The 19811-nt window shown below is 41.8% G+C and overlaps 1 protein-coding gene across 18 annotated transcripts in view; it reads left to right on the plus strand.

The window, feature by feature from the left end:
* Nucleotides 1–19811, plus strand: part of robo2 (roundabout, axon guidance receptor, homolog 2 (Drosophila)) — a 314222-nt gene that overhangs the window by 291310 nt on the left and 3101 nt on the right. For 8 of the 18 annotated variants that reach the window (XM_071495715.1, XM_071495714.1, XM_071495713.1 and 5 more), the window contains 10 exons: nucleotides 276–403; nucleotides 1336–1608; nucleotides 2650–2775; nucleotides 8596–8755; nucleotides 10917–11180; nucleotides 12179–12390; nucleotides 16464–16646; nucleotides 17113–17271; nucleotides 17470–17736; nucleotides 19309–19503. In XM_071495715.1, the coding sequence (XP_071351816.1) occupies nucleotides 276–403; nucleotides 1336–1608; nucleotides 2650–2775; nucleotides 8596–8755; nucleotides 10917–11180; nucleotides 12179–12390; nucleotides 16464–16646; nucleotides 17113–17271; nucleotides 17470–17736; nucleotides 19309–19503 (1967 nt within the window). The remainder of the gene's footprint in view (nucleotides 1–275; nucleotides 404–1335; nucleotides 1609–2649; nucleotides 2776–8595; nucleotides 8756–10916; nucleotides 11181–12178; nucleotides 12391–16463; nucleotides 16647–17112; nucleotides 17272–17469; nucleotides 17737–19308; nucleotides 19504–19811) is intronic. The other 10 variants (XM_071495727.1, XM_071495728.1, XM_071495730.1 and 7 more) reach the window with 4 other exon arrangements.

Below are 19811 nucleotides of genomic sequence, written 5' to 3' on the forward strand. Positions count from 1 at the left end.
AGAGGCTTACAGCAAGCTTATCTCACACAAACACACATTCTTGTGCACAAACTAACATTTAAACATATGTTTGATTTTTTTTGTCTTCATGTTGTCTCACGGCTGATTGCTGTCATGTTTTTTTCTATTAATTATTTCTAAATCCAGTAACATAATGCAGAATTAAACCATGCGTATTAAGGAATTGAGGATGTTCTTTGTACAAAAAACTCTGGTAGTAATGTAATTTCACAGCCTATGCTTAATCTTGCATTTCATCTGCTATTTCTGCTCAGCCGGCCAGGACTGTTGAATGCGGGTGACCCAGGCTACCCCTGGTTAGCAGACTCTTGGCCAGCCACCAGCCTGCCTGTCAACAGCAGCTCCGGGGGACCCAATGACCTGAGTAACTTTGGCCGAGGAGGTGAGTGCTCTGGTGCTTTAAGACCAAGAATGTAAGAGATGAAAGATGATGACCTGCCTTCCTTTCTGTTCTACCAGAGCTCCTGTTGTTCATCATGTACATATATGCATGCAAGATGTATACATATGTGCATACTGCACCTGTGTTTGGATATACATTTATATATCACGTCAGAGGACAGCTAGAGCATTAACAACAGGGCCTCCCCTGTCGCCTGGCTGAGTAATGGCAAATAGTCCAGCTTTGTGTCATAGCCCATACCTCAGAGCAAGAGAATGTGAGGGGAGAGACCGTCAGAGGAGGCAGAGGAGCAGGGGGTGGATGGGTGTTTGAAAGGATGGTCTTGAGCAGCCAGTCGTGAAGGACAGGCGCAGCTTGACTGGCGCAGATGCGGACACTTCCGCCATGGCTCTACATCATCTCCCCTTCACTGGGCATGCAAACCATGCACTACGGAGAGTCTGCTTGCTCTTTTCCCCCCTTCCTCTGTTATCTCACACACACGCACACACTCACACATATGCAGAGCAGCAGCTTTATCCCTCATGTATATGAGCAGAGAAGGGAGGGGAGTGAGATATCCTCACATGTGGAGGGGAACAGGGCACTGTGGCTTGGAGGCTGAAGATTGGAATACATGAATAACTGGGATGAATTTTTTCAGTGAGTTTAACCTGTTAAGTGCTGTTTCTTAAGACGTGAGCTGACCTGCAAGCACCAAGACCCAGACTGTAATTCCATAAGAATCAAGGACCATGTGCACTTGGATCACAGGTCACTGAAGCCCCGACATACAGCTCAATAGCCCTGTTCTCTTTATCTGCTGTAAAAACAGACAGCTTTTTCTTTAAATACTTCAGGGTTACAGGTTAGGAGAACTTTTACCATAGAGAGCAGCTTTCCTATATTCTCCATCCCTTCCTCTTTCCTAGATCTCCCCACTGGTCAAGGGGATAAGACAGGCACCATGCTCTCTGATGGAGCCATCTACAGCAGCATAGACTTCACCACCAAAGCTAACTACAACAGCCCTGGCCAAACATCCCAGGCCACTCCCTATGCTACCACTCAGATTCTCCACTCCAGCAGTATCCATGAGCTGGCTGTGGATCTGCCCGAGGCCCAGTGGAAAGCCTCACTCCAGGCCAAGCAAGAGATGGCCAACCTGGGCTACTCCCTGCCCGACAAGAATTCCTGCAACAACAGTAAGTTCCATGGAGAAAGTGGGTGTGCCAATAGCACATGCTGGGGATGTTGCTGCCCTCACGTGATGGAGGTTTAGCAAGTTGATATAGAGTTTATATGATTATGTGTCAGCTTGAGCCTTTATTGTCGTCTCATTCAGAAACAAATTCACTGAACTAAGATCACAACCTACAAGTTTACAGTTGTGACACGACAGCCATTTGGTATTTAAGCTTTTCCACTCAAAGTCTCAGAACCTCTCCTAACCCTACCGTGGTGCGGGGAGGTTGTCTGAAAAAAAAAAAAAAAGCTACTTTTCCCCCAGCAGACATCATCTTGGTTTCTCTCCAAGGTTGAATAAACATCTCTTGAAGGAGTAGTGCAGTTAAGTCATCCATTTTCTTGCTGGGTGTTCACTATGGTACCACTCCTCCTTCAGTTTGAGAGTAATTGCCAATCCATTTTAGCTTGACTAATGTTTAAGAAAATAATCCAAATGAATTACTGTGGATTTGATATGGGATTTTTTTAAAGCAGAGTGGGGTTTCGCACTTAAGGTGTAATGAGCATTCATCGGTTGTGTATTCTAATACATATTTATGATCTCATTTTCCAACAGTCTAAAGCTGATTAATTATATTTTTTTACATAGTCAGCCTAATGCAATGAATCTTTAAAAACTACTTTTCTAATTCTCCCTGGCATCATTTTAAGAAGGATGATCACATATTATTTTGTGTTTGATTATATCTCTCTGAAGGAGGACAAATATTGAATTAAAATCTCTACTGTTGACTCATTTATCTCATTTTGGGAATCGAAAAGATTAACACTATAATTTTTTCAGATCAATAGCAAATTGAATTTGTCCAACACACATATTGTTGGTTGCATACAAATCCCAAAGTGAGTGAAGCATTAAATAAGTGCAGCTTGTCGACTGTATGAATCCTGAATATATCCTGCTTGCTTGATGCTCTAACTGCATGTTTGCATGTGCTTGTGCTAACTGCCAATCACCTGATGCCACTGTGGTTTTTGCCCTTTAACCCCCACTGTAGCCCTCCTTTTCATTCCTGACTACCGATTGGCCGAAGGATTGTCTAATAGAATACCACACAACCAATCACAAGATTTCAGCACCACCAGCTCTCACAACAGCTCAGAGCGAAGCGGCAGTCTCTCAGGTTGGTTTATGCAGCAGAGAATTTTATAAGTAAACTGGGAAACTCTCTGGGGCTCTGCCGCTTGACTTTATGATTGACAGATGTCTTAATTGCTTCATTGATCTGTTATTTGCATGTACAAACCTGACATCTAAGAAATGTTTTTATTAGCATAGTCCCTCTCCCTCACCAGAGATGCCTTGCTCACTCAGCTCCCCCTGCTTACAGTTCATTACATGTGAACACTCACTTCTGAGTTTACTGGCTACTAATGCATGTAGCCATGTTGTGATAAAGGACAAGAGTTGGACAAGGGTTATTGGAGCATAAAGAAGCAGGGCATTTAAATCAGAGAGAAAGAATAGTACTATGATCTCCTGACAGAATATGGCTGCAAGTGTTAATGTTGGGTTTCTGCCATCGCTGCCGGTTCTTCTAAAGGCTTTGTCTCTCACTTTGTGACTGAGGAGATGGAAATAGGGGCAGAGGGAGTCTTTCAGACAGAGTGGACTTTACACACACACACACACACACACACACCATTAGAGATGCTTGGCTGGTTAAAGTGGCAAAAATACCTCCCTTTTTCCCTCTTCCCCTAATGGTTGCCGACTACACTAAAACCCATGTTCAGAGAATTACAATGTCATTTATAGGACACCAAGGCAGCCCTCTGCCTGCCTCCCCTCCACTCTCCTCTTTTATCTAGTTACAAGCCACTGCCTTAACTGGTCTCTAATTCAGTGCTCTGGCGCACAGTGGGCTGGAGAGAAGGATGTGAAGTGGCCATGCCTGACAGGCAGATTCTTCCCATAGACACACAGGTTACTGAAGGCTCTTACTGGGCTTGGCATGATTTCGTGAGACCAAGAGAACTATGTGTATTCGCTGTCTCTCCAGAGTTAGATGAGAAGATCGATACCAGTTTCATATCTCTCTGTTAAATATGAAGCTACAGTCACCAGGAGGTTTGTTTAGCATCAAGACTAGAATCAGGGCAAAACAGCTAGACTGGGCTCCGTCCAAAGATAAAAGAATTCACCTACTTGCACATAGCCACCCTTAAAACCACAGCATGTCATTTTTACAGTTGGGTTGGCTGAAGCTTAAGGTTATTGTCAATGGAAGGATATGATAGTGGCATTAATCTGCTTATCTAACTAAGCAAGAAAGTGAATAGTTAATAGCACTGCCAGATAAGTAAAAAGAAGGAATGTAAAAGTTTGCATTGTTACATACATTACAAATGTATGTGGATATTGTTAGGGAGATTCTCTTACTCTTACATAGTATTTAGATGATGGATGGCCAACATGAGCTCAACAGGTCGGCCAGGTTTGGACAAAGATTTAGCGTTTAGAGAATTTGGGGTTTTGGATTGGTTACAGTCACCTCAGCCTTTTGACGGTCATTCACAAGGTGCCGATACATGTGTAATCAGGGTAAACAGTCAAGCTGTGGCCATGGTAACAACAACAAGTGCATGACAGGATAACACAAACTCAGTGCTTCATTGTACACTAACTGGGTTGGGCTTGGTTTTGGTTCGAACATAAAAAACAGAATGCCTGTTGGGTTGGGGTCAGGCTTGGTTACTACTCTCTTGGACTCGGGTCTGGTTCGGACAGAAATATGCAGCCCGAGCCACACTCCAATAGTTGTACATAAATAACAAACATGACCACAGGAATGTATACTTGGGAATTAGTCAAACAGCAATGTGTCTGTAATGGTAAAAAATAAATATCTGAACAAGACTGAAATAGTATTGTCTATATGTATTACTGATACTATAAGAAATAATTAGCAAAAGCCATGATATTCCTTAGACTCATTGCTATACTGAATAAGGGATGATCACCAAGCTGAGGTTCTGACTGTGTATTGTATGTCATATAGTGCAACTCACCACAGTGATGGAAATTTTAATCAGCACAAGCTTAGATCTGATTCAGATTTCAACCAAAGTAAACCCAGCATTTGAAGGGGGGGTGCCTTGCTCTCCCTCGAAGGAGATAGAAAGAATAATGAATGTCAGGTCTGAAGGAGGAGAGCAGGATGAAAAGGAACAGAAATAGAGCAGCTTTTATGGCAGCATGGATCTCCACTGGGGGCATGAAGCTGCTCATTAAAACCTTTCATAGTGTAGGGGAGAAGAGGTAGCTGGTGTTTTCTATGTTTTCTGTATCGTTAGAGACCCTGAAGACTCCCCATTCCCCTCTACTCACACCAGGCTCTCTGTAAGGCTACTAAGCCCATGATCATGGGAAGTTCATGGTTGTGTGTGACTTGTAGTGCTCCTGCACTCTCTGTACGTGTTGCATCTCACCTCATTATGTGACGTGTTTTTTTTGTTATTTGTTTTGTTTGTTTGTTTGTTTGTTTTTAATGATGATACATGACTTTCAGTTAATCTTATGTCCTTTTTGAAAGTATTCTCCCACCCATAAGTTATATGTGGCTGCATAGTCTTCCTAGAGTCTCTGCTCTGTGGTTTTCCCCTTAAGCACTGACGCACCCAGTGAAAACAAAGCAAGCTCAAGGCTATGCAGCCCTACAGTTATAGGCTGGGACCGCCCAAACCTTGGGTATAAATACCCAATGCTGTATCTATATTTAGTATGAGTTCCCCTTTGAAGAGAGGCCCAGTTTTGTCAGAGGAGATGGGTTCGCTGTGTAATTCTTGTATAGCTCCTAGCCACAGCCTCTTTCTCTGTATTTTTCATATTTGGGGTGAACTGTTATAATTCCAGTGCCAGTCCATCCCTAGAAGAGGCTCATTTACAATATTGATGGCCGGTCTTGTGTGGAGGGACTAAGGATGATTGAACAATCACGTCAGCTCACCATTTATTGGTAAAAGTCAAGTGTCGCCCAGAGGTACGATTAGAAAACCCAATTACTTCCAGACTATACTTACACTGTGGTGCCGCCTGCCTTGGGCTTACAGTTGTTTCTTTTATTACTTCCATTCTTTATTAATCTTATTCTGACACTTCTTCTATCTCCTCATGCCTGCTTTTTCTTCTCCTGCCCCAGTATTTTTACCATGCTCATCTTTTTTGTTTTTCTTGCTGGAAAGAGATTTTTAATAGCACTATAATCAAAATTTTCTGGACCTGAAACACATTATACAGCATTTGTGATTTCTGTGCCATCTGGCTTTCATGAAAATCAATAGAAATTTACCTTATTGCTTTTGTAAGTTTCTTTTGATGACAGTGATCTACTCCATTTATTAAATTACATTAGAATGCATGATGTTACATTGCACAAGATGCAATATTGGCAGCTTTTTTTGTGGCACTGGGAAAAGTGATTACAGGCCTTTGGCAGGGAAGGCTAACCAACAGATGACAGATACAAATGTGTTCAACAGAGTTTCCCAAAGATGGCTTTCACTAGTCTGTGTGGCTGGTGACGTCAGCCTGAGCTTTTTTCTGGATTGAGATGTAAGGGGTTTACTGGTAGAGCCACTTCAGCCTGCCACGAATAGATTTATATATGCAAATACAGTACTGTATGTCTCCTTCCCCTCCATAGGCACAAGAGAAGAAACATGTTACATATATATTATAAATCTTTCACCTAACGCTCAAAACTAATTGTGTATGTAGGGTTGTACAACTTAGAGATAATGTACAATGTGTGTTTTTTGACGATGTGATCTCACCATTGTCAGCAATGCTAAAGAGACACATTTGCTTCATATACCGTCAATTTTAAAGAGGCAATACATGTTTCTGCCAGAGTTATTTTGGGGTTGAGATTATTGATTTACCTTATAGATACAAACTTAATATTTCATGTATCATTAAAAAGCACTTTATCCTCAGTGGACGTTCAGTGGTGACACAGATGTAACCTGTCTGGATCAGTGAATCTTGTCTTTTCTGTGCACTTTATTCTGAAAGTATACACTCATGTTGTCAGCTTATTACCTAGCTAAACCTAATGCAGCCTTATACACCGGTCCTGCAATGAATCCTCCCTTCATTATGTTTTTCTTGAAAATGTGTTATAGAGGTGCAGTTTTGTTTTTGATTTGAATGGGGTGAACAAAATAATTAGGAACACCTGTCAAAATAAGGCAATATAGCTCAACAGCCCCACAATTTGTAGCCTTCAAAATGATCATACAGTTGGATAAACGCCTCTTTACCACAGTTTCACAAGCATTATAACATTCATCAAGGAGGATTTATTGCAGGGCCGTTGTATTAGACTACATTACTTTTAGAAAGATGTTCCTAATGAAGTGACAATGGAGTGTTTATAGCAATGATGTTCAAATATGACATATTTTGTATCTGTACTACAGTAGATACCATATGTTAGTTGCTTTTACTCTTTTACTCTCTAAAATATCTTTGGATATTTGGATAAAATATCTTTGCTCTGGAGAGCAGGAGGATTATATTAGTTTCTCAACAGAAAAATAATCAACTTGATGAATTAATTAAGGTTTAGGTCATTTTTAGCAACAATGTAGATCATCCCTTGGTTCAAGCTTCTCAGTTGTGATCATATTCGTTGTCTTTTGAGATGTTGAACTAAATATCTTTGGTCCTTAGACTGTTAACTGATTTAAAGATTTCACCTTGAGCCTACAGAAGTTGTGACATCCATTTAACTCTAAATAGTGACATTTTATAGACCAAATAATAGCTGATTTATCAAAATGATATGTAATCAATAATAAAAAATATACATTAGTTGCAGCCCTCATGTTATGTTAAGATATTCCACCCACTGAGGTACATAAGCCAACAGTTCCTCAGGTCTGTAGTCGTTGTAATTGTATGGACTGAACTGTGAGCAGGTATACTAAAATTATAAAAGGGCACAGCTGTTGCCTGTTGCTCTTGTGGAAGTTGTGGTAATATATTTCCAGATGTTTTCTTCCCCCAATATTTTTTAATGATTAATAAATTGCTAGTAGATAAGAAAAGCTCTAAAATGTAGTTGAAGTTCATGTTTATAAGCTTCAGGGTGAAATGTTCTTGTTTTTTTTTAAATGATATGATGATCAAACCCCACATAAGAGTTTTGCCCCAGTATGTCTTTAAAAATATGTGTATACTGTATATTCTTCAACTTAAAAGCAGATTTTGGCTTGAAGGCAAATGTGTTTTAAAGTTAAAAAAAAAATTTCTTCCACTGTGACCAAATCGTATAAAACCCAGTATTGACCTGGCTGGCAGATTTATAAAGATGGATGGGACAGAGGAGAATCTGGTGTTGGAGGGATATGAGTGGAAATGGATGGGGTTAGCGGCACTCCGGTGTAATAAAAGAAATGAAAGTAGTAATAGACTCTCAGTGAATTCCATTAGGGACACACTGACACTACACAAGCCATTCATTATGATGATGCTGTGAAGTGAGATATTTTATTGTGGCAGCCAAAGCCTGGTGTGAAAGGGGACACTGAGGGATGGGTGGAGCACAAAGGTCTGCCTCAGCCTCGTTTACTGCCGTTCTCTCCTGTTTCTATGGAGATGTGAGGCTTTTCAGCCAATCAATCAATGCAGGCATGCTTTTCATCAGGAAACCTTGAGCTTTTCTATGTACGCACTGACACACAGGAGCCCATTAAAATCTTGTGTTTGAAAATGTGTATGACTTTCCAAGGGTATGTTGAAATTGAGTCCAAATGGATCTGTAATCTGAGTAACATGTTTTGGCTAAATTGAGTTTCTTTTCACATTTGTTACATGACAAAAGCAGCTACTGTAATTTGTAATGCTATCCCACTTGTAAAGTTGCTTTTAATTGATTTTCTTTTACAATCTAATTTCCAATGGCTACATCTCTCAAATACATGCTCTCCTTTTGTAGGTGGGAAGGGAGGAAAGAAGAAGAAGACCAAGGCTGGCTCCAAACCCACTAAAGCCAATGGGTCCAACTGGGCCAATGTTCCCCTGCCCCCTCCCCCTGTTCACCCTCTCCCTGGCACTGAGATGGACCATTATCCCAATGAGCACCATGAAGGGGGAGGGTATGTCAAATACAAATGTGAACAAATGGTGTTCTAAGCAGATAAAAAGCAAAATTCTCATTTTTGCAGTGATACTGAAGCTTGACTGGAGGTGCACAGGTTTATTTTACCTCATGATCAGATATTGAAGCACTTGAATGGCACTGTGCACAACTTGAAAGTAGACATGAACCTGACAAGCTGAAGTCAGGGACCTTCTCAAAAGTGCATGCTTTTGTCAGTATCTTTCAAATTAATTTCATAGACATTTCAGCCCAATTTTATTTTCACATGAACCTCATTCAGTTCACTAACCCTATTTCTACCATGACTATTAATAATTGCACAGCTTTTACACGCAGTTTAGACTTTTTTTTTTTTGAAGGTGAGATCATATAAAAATCATGTTGAGTTATTTGATTAATATAGGTAAATGGTTGAAATATTATGTTATAAATTTATATTTATGTAACATTTGTGCAACTGAATGGCATTTGAAAACAACTCAACACGTAAAATGAAGCCATATTGACGATTCCTAGCAACAAGCCTCTCCCACGCTTGATAAAAACGACTTGAGCTTTCTTATTGTACGTTTCCTCGACTTCCTACCTAAGGAGGAGAGAATCTAGTGTTTTGTTTGCTGGAATGAACAAGACAGTGCTTGCCAACGTGAGCAACACTACACTTTGCAGAGTGTAATAACAGGGTTCAGCTCTGTTTTCTCTGCAGCTAATTACTGTACTACTGTACATCTGGAGAAAAGTGAAGGATCGATGTGTGCAGAGTCTCCACACGCAGCCAGATACACACATCCTCACTTACACAGGCTCTCACAGAAAAACTCATATACAGATGGCTGCAGATCAAACTCTCTGCTGATCCTGTCTTCAATCTATGGGATGACTTCATGACAGGAAAATAAATGGAAAAAAAAAAAACATGTTCGGGCAGACTCCTGCTGCTACTAGCGTACTAGTGCAGACACACAGATGGTTTCAGATTAATCTATTTGCTGAATTTCACAGTGGAAAAAAAATCATAATTGCATTGTTTCATAAAATGAGAGACAGACAGACACAGAGGGGGATTTATACCAACAGTGTTCCCCACCAACAGAGACTGAGACCAAAAATATATATACTGTGTATATATACACTAATTACATGGCTTTTTTTTTTAAATAAGCTGATACATTTTTAACACTTCATTTAGTGTAGTGAATTTACCAGAAGCATATATATTATTTTGTAGGTACAAAGTAGCAGAGGCTTATTTAAGTGTGTGTGTGTGTGTCTCTCTTTGGTCCAGCGGGTACCATGTCCTCTTACTCCCATTTCCAATCTGGGAGAGTCATCTGCTTTAATAGGCTATCTGGCAAATGAAGAGTCCGGTGCACTGTAAATCTGACACTGCTCTTAATGGCAGCAGATTAAAACAGTTATGTCCTGTGGAGTGTGCACTGACAAATTTCTTTAATGAACATTTTCTTTATGGCTAGTATTATTTCAGCATGTATAAGCACATCTATGAGGAAGTGAAGCCTGACTAGCTCTGTAATTCCACTCAGGACTGCCGTGTAACTAATTCTTGGACAAGTAGGACAAGGTCACAAAACTCTGTTGGTATATAGGAGTTTCTCTTAAAATATTTATATATTTTTGCTGTCTGCTATTCCATTCCTCCATCGGTAACCTCTTTACATTTGGAGACATTGATGATCATTGTCGTTCTGTTTGTGTACATTTCCTTCTCTCAATAAGCTTTTAAAACAATGAGCTGTGTTAAATAAATGTGATACATTTATTAGTTTTGCTTGTGGTGACTTACATACATCCAATAGAGATCATCAGGCCAGAGCTGGAAACAACAACTTGAGTCATTGATTAGTCTATTGACAGAAAATTAATCAGACGCTATTTTGATAATCAGTTAATCATTTGAGTCATTTTTAAGTCATTTTTTTCTAAATGTCAAAAATTCTCAGATTTTAGCATCTAGATTGTGATGAAGATTAAGCTGAAAAAGCCAGCTTTGGGAAATTTTAATGGGCAAACAATTGATAAAATTCTATATATAAATTAATCAATTATAAAGATAAGGGATCAGACTAAAGACTGTATACACAATTTCACATATTAACCATGAGGACGTGTACAGTAAACCTCTCCTCTTACTTTAGGTATGAGAGTGATGGGTGGGGCCCCCCCATGCCTGTGCAGACCTATCTTCACCAAGGCATGGAAGATGAGCTGGAGGAAGAGGAGGAGAGGGTTCCCACCCCACCCATCAGAGGAGTTGCCTCTTCTCCGGCTGCTGTGTCCTTTGGGCAGCAGTCCACAGCCACCCTTACCCCTTCTCCTCGGGACGAGATGCAGCCCATGCTCCAGGCCCATCTGGATGAACTGACTAGAGTATATCAACTGGACATGGCAAAACAGACATGGTAAACACTGTGATATTAAAGCATCTGAGTTTATTACGCAATTAACAATATTATTAGTTATAGTTATTAACAATTAAAGAACAAATCTATCTATCTATCTATCTATATATTATCTATCTATTCTGTGTTGAGCGATATATTGTTATAATTTATGCATTGTTGTCATTTTAAGATGCTTACTGTACATTCTGCTCTGCGTGTATTGCTACATGGATTTATTTTGGTCCTGCAGTATCCTTCATGTCAACTGTGTGTGCAGTGCAGATAAACCCATTTATCATTCCATTTTAATGGGCCCATGCTACCACTTAGGCGGCTACTGTATTTTGCTCACTCTAAGAGAAACAATTTTTTACCCAGTTGTTTACTCCTCCCACACCTAAACAGCACATTCCATTGTTGTTGTGCTCATGTAAGTCAGATGAAGGCCATGCCTCATTCTGTCGGCAACGCAGAGAGAATGAGAGACTGGCATTCATTCATAACAGTGAAGTGTATGGGGGGGCGCCTTGTCAGGAAGGAGATGTCATGTTACTCAGTAATGACTATGTTGGTTAGAGAGCATCTCTGACAACACCAGAGGGCCAGTAATTACAACCAATTCCCACTGCAAACCGCGTCAAAGACATTGCAGTCCTCAAACAAACGCGGCTGTCAGCAGAGCAGGCTGTCGCTGAGGTGACAGCCATGTGTCGACGGGCCTGGAGAGCGTGCCTTTGTGCCGTCTACAGTGGCAATTAGCGGGTCATTGTGTTAGCATGCAAGCATCTCCGTAGAATTAGTGGAATTGTCCAGATTTATTCAGAGCTTCGCATATGAAAGAGGTCTCTAAAATTAGCTCTGCATTTCCACATACATCCTTATTGTTCCACCATGTTGCGGCACAGTAACTACTGAATATTCCCTGTATTCTCTACACTAATCACCCCTCCACATTCTTTGATGTATACTGTATGTGCATACCAGTGGGATAATATGCTGTCTCTGTCTCTTCCCAGGCACATGCAGGGAGGCTCTCTCCCTCCACAGGCTCCAGCTCCTCCTGTGGGCTACGTGTCGAGCACAATGATTTCTGACCAGGAGACTGACCTGCCTGATGAGGAGGAGGAGGAGGAAGAGGAAGAGGATGAAGGCTATGGAGCCAGGCATCCCCGCGGTATTGAGCACACACCAGGGTCTAGCATGGACAACCTGGACAGCTCTTTAACAGGTAAGTTGGTTGAATTCTGATTTGTGGGGGTCTTCTTTGTTGATATTCATGTTTGTTCACCGTATGTTTATATATGTTTTTATTTGCAGAATGAAATAGTGCAATAATTACTTCTTAATCAATGTTACATAAATGGTTAACTGTTCTAATCACTGAGTAGATAAAATGCATTATTGTTCTTTCATCTTGTATTTACAGTAAATGGATGGTTGTTCATGACAAGTTCTTCATGAGTCTGCTATGTGTTAATTTTTATGCAAACATGCTTACTGAGTGTCCCTCCATCAAGTTTTTAAAGCATTTTTGGTAGGCTCTGGGGAATTATAATTATCATTTCCAAAAAAGAGATAAGAAAGTCCATGAATTTTAAAGAGGATAGTGAGAGGGAAATTAAGAGGAGGGAGAGGTAAGGCGAGCAGGGGAGAGTGACTGTGATTTAATTCGCACACAGCACTGGAGCCAGCGCCACCCATATCTTCCCGAGGAGATTTGAAATAAATTTCACGTGAGACATATTCCATTCCAGACTAGAGGCACCATTTCCATTTTTACAACTCACTGAAAACTTTAACAGCCGTCTGTCAGGGGGACAGATGAAGGGCATGACATTGCAGCAGCAGAGCTGGGTTCTGGACTGCTGCTCTCATACTGACCAGACCACACTATCCATCTGTAAACTAGACGGAAACACTGCAGGGATGTTTGTCATGAACTATAGGGACAGTTTGTGATACAAAATGCTGGTGTCATATAACCCAGTAACATTGTGTATCTATCAGGGCTTCAAACAAAGTCTGTGAACACTAAAAAAAATCAAATCTACTTTGGGAAAGTGGAGAGAAACAGGGAGCGAGCAGAAAATATACTGTATGTGAAGGTGGAGGAGCTGAGCCAGTTGAGAGGGGAAGCATGAGAATAAGAGGGTTGACAGTGCTGCATGTTGGTCTGCCCTGTCAGTGGCATCCCTAAAGAGTAGTTTTCCATGGGATGATGGAACAGTGGTTTTGGTAGCGCTGACACATAGTACTGCTGATGTATTTAGAGGAATATAAAGCAGCAACTGGGCCTTAATCTACTGCATCTCTCCTCCACTGTATTACTCTGAAGACAGCACTATTTCTTCTTATCTCTCTGCAAGTCTGCCTCGCACCCCATCCTTTGACAACACAGACATGGTCCCTGCTCCTGGGTTAGCGGGAGGAAAATAGGGAGGAGAGGGGAAATCGCTGAGATTTATTGTGGCCACCATTTTGAGGCTATATAAATAGGGGAGGGTAGGTGTGAGGTTCCTGTCGAGATAGATTTGTCATTGTTTTAATAATATGGAAATAGGTCTGTTTTCATAATGCTACACCAAAGGCCAGTAAATCAAACATTTTCACTGATGCCCCAAAAAAAAAAAAAAAAAAAAAAAAAAAGCCTTGTCCTCTGGGGCCATTTTTCATCAGCAGATTGTCTGCTCAGGCTTTCCACTTCGTTATTCTGTGCTCTGAGATAATGCAACACATTTTTTCCACCGGATAAATGTAAATCCTGATGTTGTGGTGGGTATTTGTGTCCTGTTTGAGTCAGACAGATGAAGTGAATACATGGGTGTTACCTTTGTGTGTAGGTGGTACAGGTCATGTAAAGCTGAGATGTGGTAGCAGTGAGGCTGTTACGCCCACAGTGAGTTGAAAGCTGGGCTGTTCTGGGCGATTACTCTCCCATAAAGCCTTGCCGGGTTTGTGAGGAGCAGGGTCACGTCTCCTGACGACAGGTAGAGACGCCTGCTCGTCAGGGGGAATGATTTTCCTGCTTAACGACATGCAGATTAGGGTTTCCGTCAGCATAAATCAGTTTTAGTGGCAGGAGGGACCTGAGCTGGATTTTACTGCCCCCCCCACAACTATCCCCCATTTACTGGCCTTGCTCAATCAGTGCATGGAGCACGGGAGGTGTCAGCCTGTGGTTTTTAGAGAACATGGTTTGGCCCATTGCTCTGGTTCAAGACATGATAAAATGACAGACTCGTAGTGCATACCTTGGTCTGAAGCTACAAGAAAAAAAAATCACATTTCTAGGACAAAAAGAAAACTAGATTGAATTTTTATCAAATTATGATACAATGATCGCAGTTTGATTGGACTGCTATTTCTGAGAATAGAAGTGCTCCAGAGGTTCAGCAGTAGAAAGTGGCAGTTAGTACAACTGAGAAGTCATTCTGTGATGTGATTTGCTGAGGCAGTGTTCCTTCGCTGAGCCGGAGGAGTTGGAAGCTTCACTGCTTTGGCTGGCACTGCCTATACTTCATTATCTGCTCTATTCTTTGTGGGAGGATTGGACCCAGTGGAATTGCTGTCTTTCTTTCTTAGAGAAAAACTCTTAGAAAAGAATTTCAAAGAAAATGGCAAGGCAAGATGGAGGGCTCGAAGTCGTTACAGCCTTGGATTTTCTGTTAGTGCAGTAAAAATGGATTGTGTAAGGGGCCTCTCGACCTTATGCAAGCGTATATTTTATAGAAGTTTCCACTAATCCGAGGGAATTTTACTGCATTAGGAGCGAAAATCTGTTGCAACTTTAGCTGTTGAAGATGCAATCCCTTGAAGTCACATCCAGTGGCTGAGAAACCACCTCTATGAAAAATACGGTTAAAGTTGAAGAGACTCACTGACGGGGAAGTTGGAAAACTCTTTGAAGAGGATATCCCAGGGAATCTGAATAAATAAACCACAATCATAGTGCCAAGTTTGATGTCAAATTTTAAATGTATTATATTTCATTGCAAACAGAGGTACCATCTGACGGACCATACTCTGCCGCTGATATACGTCTGGTTGTGTTCATTTCAATTCATTTGAACTCAGCCAGCCATCCTGAGTGACGCCACCTCTTGTATCATACTGACCTTTTAATAAATCCTGCTGCGAACTTTTTGTCCCCATTGCTCTCTCGACAACCTTTACCCTCACACCTCCCCAGTTCTCTGTTACAGCAGCCTGTTCAATCACATCAGTCTTGTGTTCTGTGTGAGTGAGATAGTGTGTGAGCAGAGCACTTGGGCTCGTGCCACTTCAGCAAAGTCTGCCAAACCAGTCCCACTGAAAGCTGTCACATTAGCCGACTGTTCTCTGTGTTTTTGCGTGCCAAAGTGCCATATTTTTATTGGCAGACTGATTCTTTTATATTTGAAGTGCTGGCCGAGCTTTTTATGTGAAGAAAAAAAAAATAAAAGCAGGAAGAAATACTTACAGTAGCACAGATATATAAGCTATGTACACGTCTCCCTTATGTGTGCGCTTTCAGTCCCATCAAGTACCTGATATTATGTTTGTGCTCATACCATATCAAGCAGGAAATTGATTCACTCTTCCATTTTTTAATCATCTTTAGCATAACATTGAGCTCAAGTTTCTAAAGCGACAGTAACTAACAAGTGAGATACCTTGATTTTGTGACAAAATTTTGTCTTTTCTTAAAATTATGGCACCTTTGAGACCGTGTTGGCTGTGCATTTTTAAACAGGAATAAAAATGACTGTGTGTGCATACCACCAGGTGTTTTATTCAATACACTGGTTTGTGAGACGCTTCATCTGTGTCACCTGAGGCTGTACTGTAGCTAACTCTGCTCAGCACAGGTGCGCTCATTGTTCTTTATCAAAAGAAGAGTAAACTCAGATGCCGGTCCTGCTGCTCCACTGTGCACATTCTGGTGTGTGTTTCTGTGCACTTTTGTTTGTGTGTTTGTGTATGTGCAATATATTTTATGTATGTGTTTGAAATAGATGAAAGGGGGCAGGCCAGAACAGAATGACTATACAAAACCACTCACCTGCAAGAACAGATATGCCCTGCAGCAAATATGAAATGATTTAAGTGTAGGAGATTAACATTACCTCTGACTGAATACATTCATCCATCTAAATCTTGAATCACAGCACAGATGTTCAATATGGCAGATTATGTATCTGTAAAGGTTGTGGCCACTTAATTGAAAAGTATAATCATGATGTGGTTGAATGTTTAAATAAATAATAAAAAAAAAAAATGCACAAACAAACACAAAAAACTGAAACCTGTGGTGTTTCACAGGGTCCATGGTGAATGGGTGGGGCTCAGCCTCAGAGGATGACCGTAATTTCTCAAGCCATAGGTCCAGTTTGGGCAGTTCGTCTGATGGCTCCATCTTTACCCACTGCAGCTTTGCCCAGGCCCTGGTGGCCGCTGCAGACAAGGCAGGCTACCGCCTGGAGGGCACTAGCCTCAGCAAGAGAGGTTGGTGTGTGGGGACCGGCTACCTACTGCTGGACTGGAACTTCTACCAGTGGCAGATGATTTGTTCTTTTCTGCTCTAATTGGTCCTCCTGTCATCCATTGGCTAATGTTCCCCCAATAATGTTGGCTTGTGATTTCCTCTCCCTCTGCTGCTTTTGGACGCTGTGCCCAGGTTGTGCATGGGACCTGTTGTATATGGCTGACTGCGGGTCTCTCCCTGTTCCTTTACTTTAACTCGGGCCCTGTATAACTCATCTGGCTTGGACTCTGGCTTTCTTTGGGCATAGGCTTCTCCCAAAGTGCTCTCTCCTCTAATGACAACCTTTACCTTTGTTCTCTAATAGGTTTTTGGGTCTTGATTGATAACCTGCTTTTCTTGATGGCAACCTCAGCTGCACTGTCTAGGTGTTCACTCCTTAATGTCTTTATTAAAAAGCTGGCCTGTGGCCCTTTATTCCTCTTGCAGGTAAAGGCTTGTCCCACAGGCCCAGGCCCAGCAGTCCATTCTCAACAGATGGCAGCACAGTCGGCACACACAGCTTGGGCCACCAGAGGGCCACCAGGCCCACACGCAAACCCCGAAGCCAGGGCACAGCACCCCACCGGAGAGATGCTGGTGCAGACGGTGAGGCAGTGACTGAAAATGCATTTTAAATAGATTATGTAGAAAGTTCTGTAAAGCATCTGTTGTTTCATAAACAGGAGGAGTTATATCAATATGTATTATATCTGATGGAAATGTGTGTAGACATGATTAGAAATGTATACTATTTATACTTATTTATGCATTCATTTGATTTACTGTGGGTTTCACTTGACACAGACCTACCTCCTCCCCCTGAGCCTCCTCCCTGTCAGGGACAGGGCCGTATCCAGGGGGCCCGCAGTATAAGCAGCATGGTACCCCCTACAGATAGGAAGGCTTCCTCTCTGGAGCGTCCGCCTATGTCAGGACCCCTGTCTGGGCCAGATGACATGAAGAGCTCCATTGACAGACAGACACGCACTTCTCTGGAACATCATCGCCAGGCTCAAGACAGGCTGGGCTCCATGGACCGGGCTGATGATGGGCGCAGGGGACACAAAACAGGTACAGCTGAAAGAACACGGACAAACATGTTTATGTTAGCATGGAAGGTAACACAGTTAGAGTTACCATCATTTCATGTTTAGAATGCTATATCAGCATGTCAGCATTAACATGATAGCATGTTAGCATTCTGTTTTAGCATTAAGCTGAGGGTCAGATGAGGTTGACGGTAATTTGGTCATGAGGTTTTGATGAACAGTACATTTCCATGAACTAGTATTGAACAACTGGAAATTTTGATCTGATTGTGGTGAAGGATGAAAAGTGGTAGGATTACCAAATTTATTCTGATTCATTCTTTGGCTATCCAACCAGTGGTTGTCAAGACAATTTAATCCGTGCCAAATGTTGTCTAACATCACCATTAAAAGGTTCAGGGAAGCCAGTCACATCTCTTTAGGGTTGTGCACTCCTAAAGTTTCATAAGCACTTAACCTATTTATTTCTGAAAATGAAGAGCCACCAAAACAACATATTGTGTAATGTATACACATCACATCCCAACCGAACAAAATCAATAAAATAATTTTGTTTTCTTACAACCAATCAGCATTAAGGAAATAAAACATCTAGACTACACATTTTTAACAATTTCTTGTTCTTGACTGAAGGATTTATTTTAGAGATACTTCATTTCATAATAGTGAGAAAATAAATGGAGTTTTACTGCTGCTGTGCCTTGGCAGTGGGGGATTTTTCTCTAAGTTTTTGTGTTGAAGTTAGCTTTCATGCTGCGTTGAGACTGGGCTCCCATGAACAGATTGCACTGTCTGCCACTTGCTCTGGTTTCCAGAATGCCCCCCTCAGTCCTCCCTCAGCCTCCCCAATGCCCTGCAACTGTTGCCAATATTGGTCTGCTCTGCTCCAAGTAAGGCAGGAGGCCCCCACAACTGAAATGCACACTAATCGCTTCAGCTTTCTTTTTTTCACACAAACAGCAGCCACTCTACACCCCATCTGTGTGCGCCTGTGTGTATATGCATGCGTGCATGTGTGTTTGTAACCATTAGAGATCTCCATGCTGTGCACCCTGTCCTTTTTGTGCCAGGAATTTCTCAGACAGTTAATCTGAGACTGTGAGACAAAGACAGGTGCCACAATCAGCATCTTTACAAAAAAAACCCCATAGGTGAATTCCCATATGTGTCAGATTGTTGACTGATTCACAGTAGAATCCACTGAGGTCGGGGCAGACTCTATTACAGTCATTAGTGGAGCAGTGGGGAGCAGTTTGATGAGATTTCACGCAACGACGGGGACCGCTGTGGGTCAATGTTATGCTGCCCTGCAGCAGGGGGTGCCACGGGAGCCAGGGGTCCCTCTGTTATTGTATTTACCCCCTCATAAGGCTGGTAGCTGCAAGGCCATGTGTGAGGCAGAGTCCTCTCTGTGGCACGCCCTGGCAGTGCCTGTTGGCACTGCAACTCTGCAGATGTCAGGAGGAGAGGGGTTTGCAAAGTGCTCTTTGTCTCCGCATCAGATGTTAGATGTGTTTCACTGAAACAATAACAGTCACGTGTCTGCTTTTCAAACTCAAAGTATGCCTTTGGGGCCCTCTGCATGTGTTTTCAGAGGATGGGTGCCTGCCATACAGTAAACCATCTTTCCCCTCCCCTGGTGGACACAGCTCCTCTGGCACAGCCTCCTCCAAAGGCTCAACAGGGCCACGTAAGACAGAGGGTCCACGACAGCCACAACAGTGGACCGCCACAGAGCACGCTGAATTCCTGGGGACCAACGGACAGGGACAGTACTCGGGGGAGTTATGTAAGTAATTCAGTATTTTGACGTTTTACAGCAGTGTTTTATGAGTACAGTATTCCACTATATTCACAAATGCTTTGTAGTCCAACTCCTCTTATCATGGAGTAAAATAACTTGCATGTGTGAGCACACAATATAGTTGATTCTGATTTATGCTAAGCTAAGTGAAACATCTCCTGGCTCCAGGTCTGCACGTAACACACAGATATGAGTGTGGTATCATTTTCCCTGTGTAAGTCTTGGAAAGACAAGTCAAAGTCAAGTCAAGTCAATATTTCTCAAAATGTGTGACACTTTTCTTTCTCTTGTGT

The sequence above is a fragment of the Trachinotus anak genome, unplaced genomic scaffold, assembly GCF_046630095.1.
Source record: "Trachinotus anak isolate AG129_WGS33_773 ecotype Australia unplaced genomic scaffold, CSIRO_AGI_Tana_v1 ptg000014l, whole genome shotgun sequence".
Classification (NCBI taxonomy): Eukaryota; Metazoa; Chordata; class Actinopteri; order Carangiformes; family Carangidae; genus Trachinotus; species Trachinotus anak.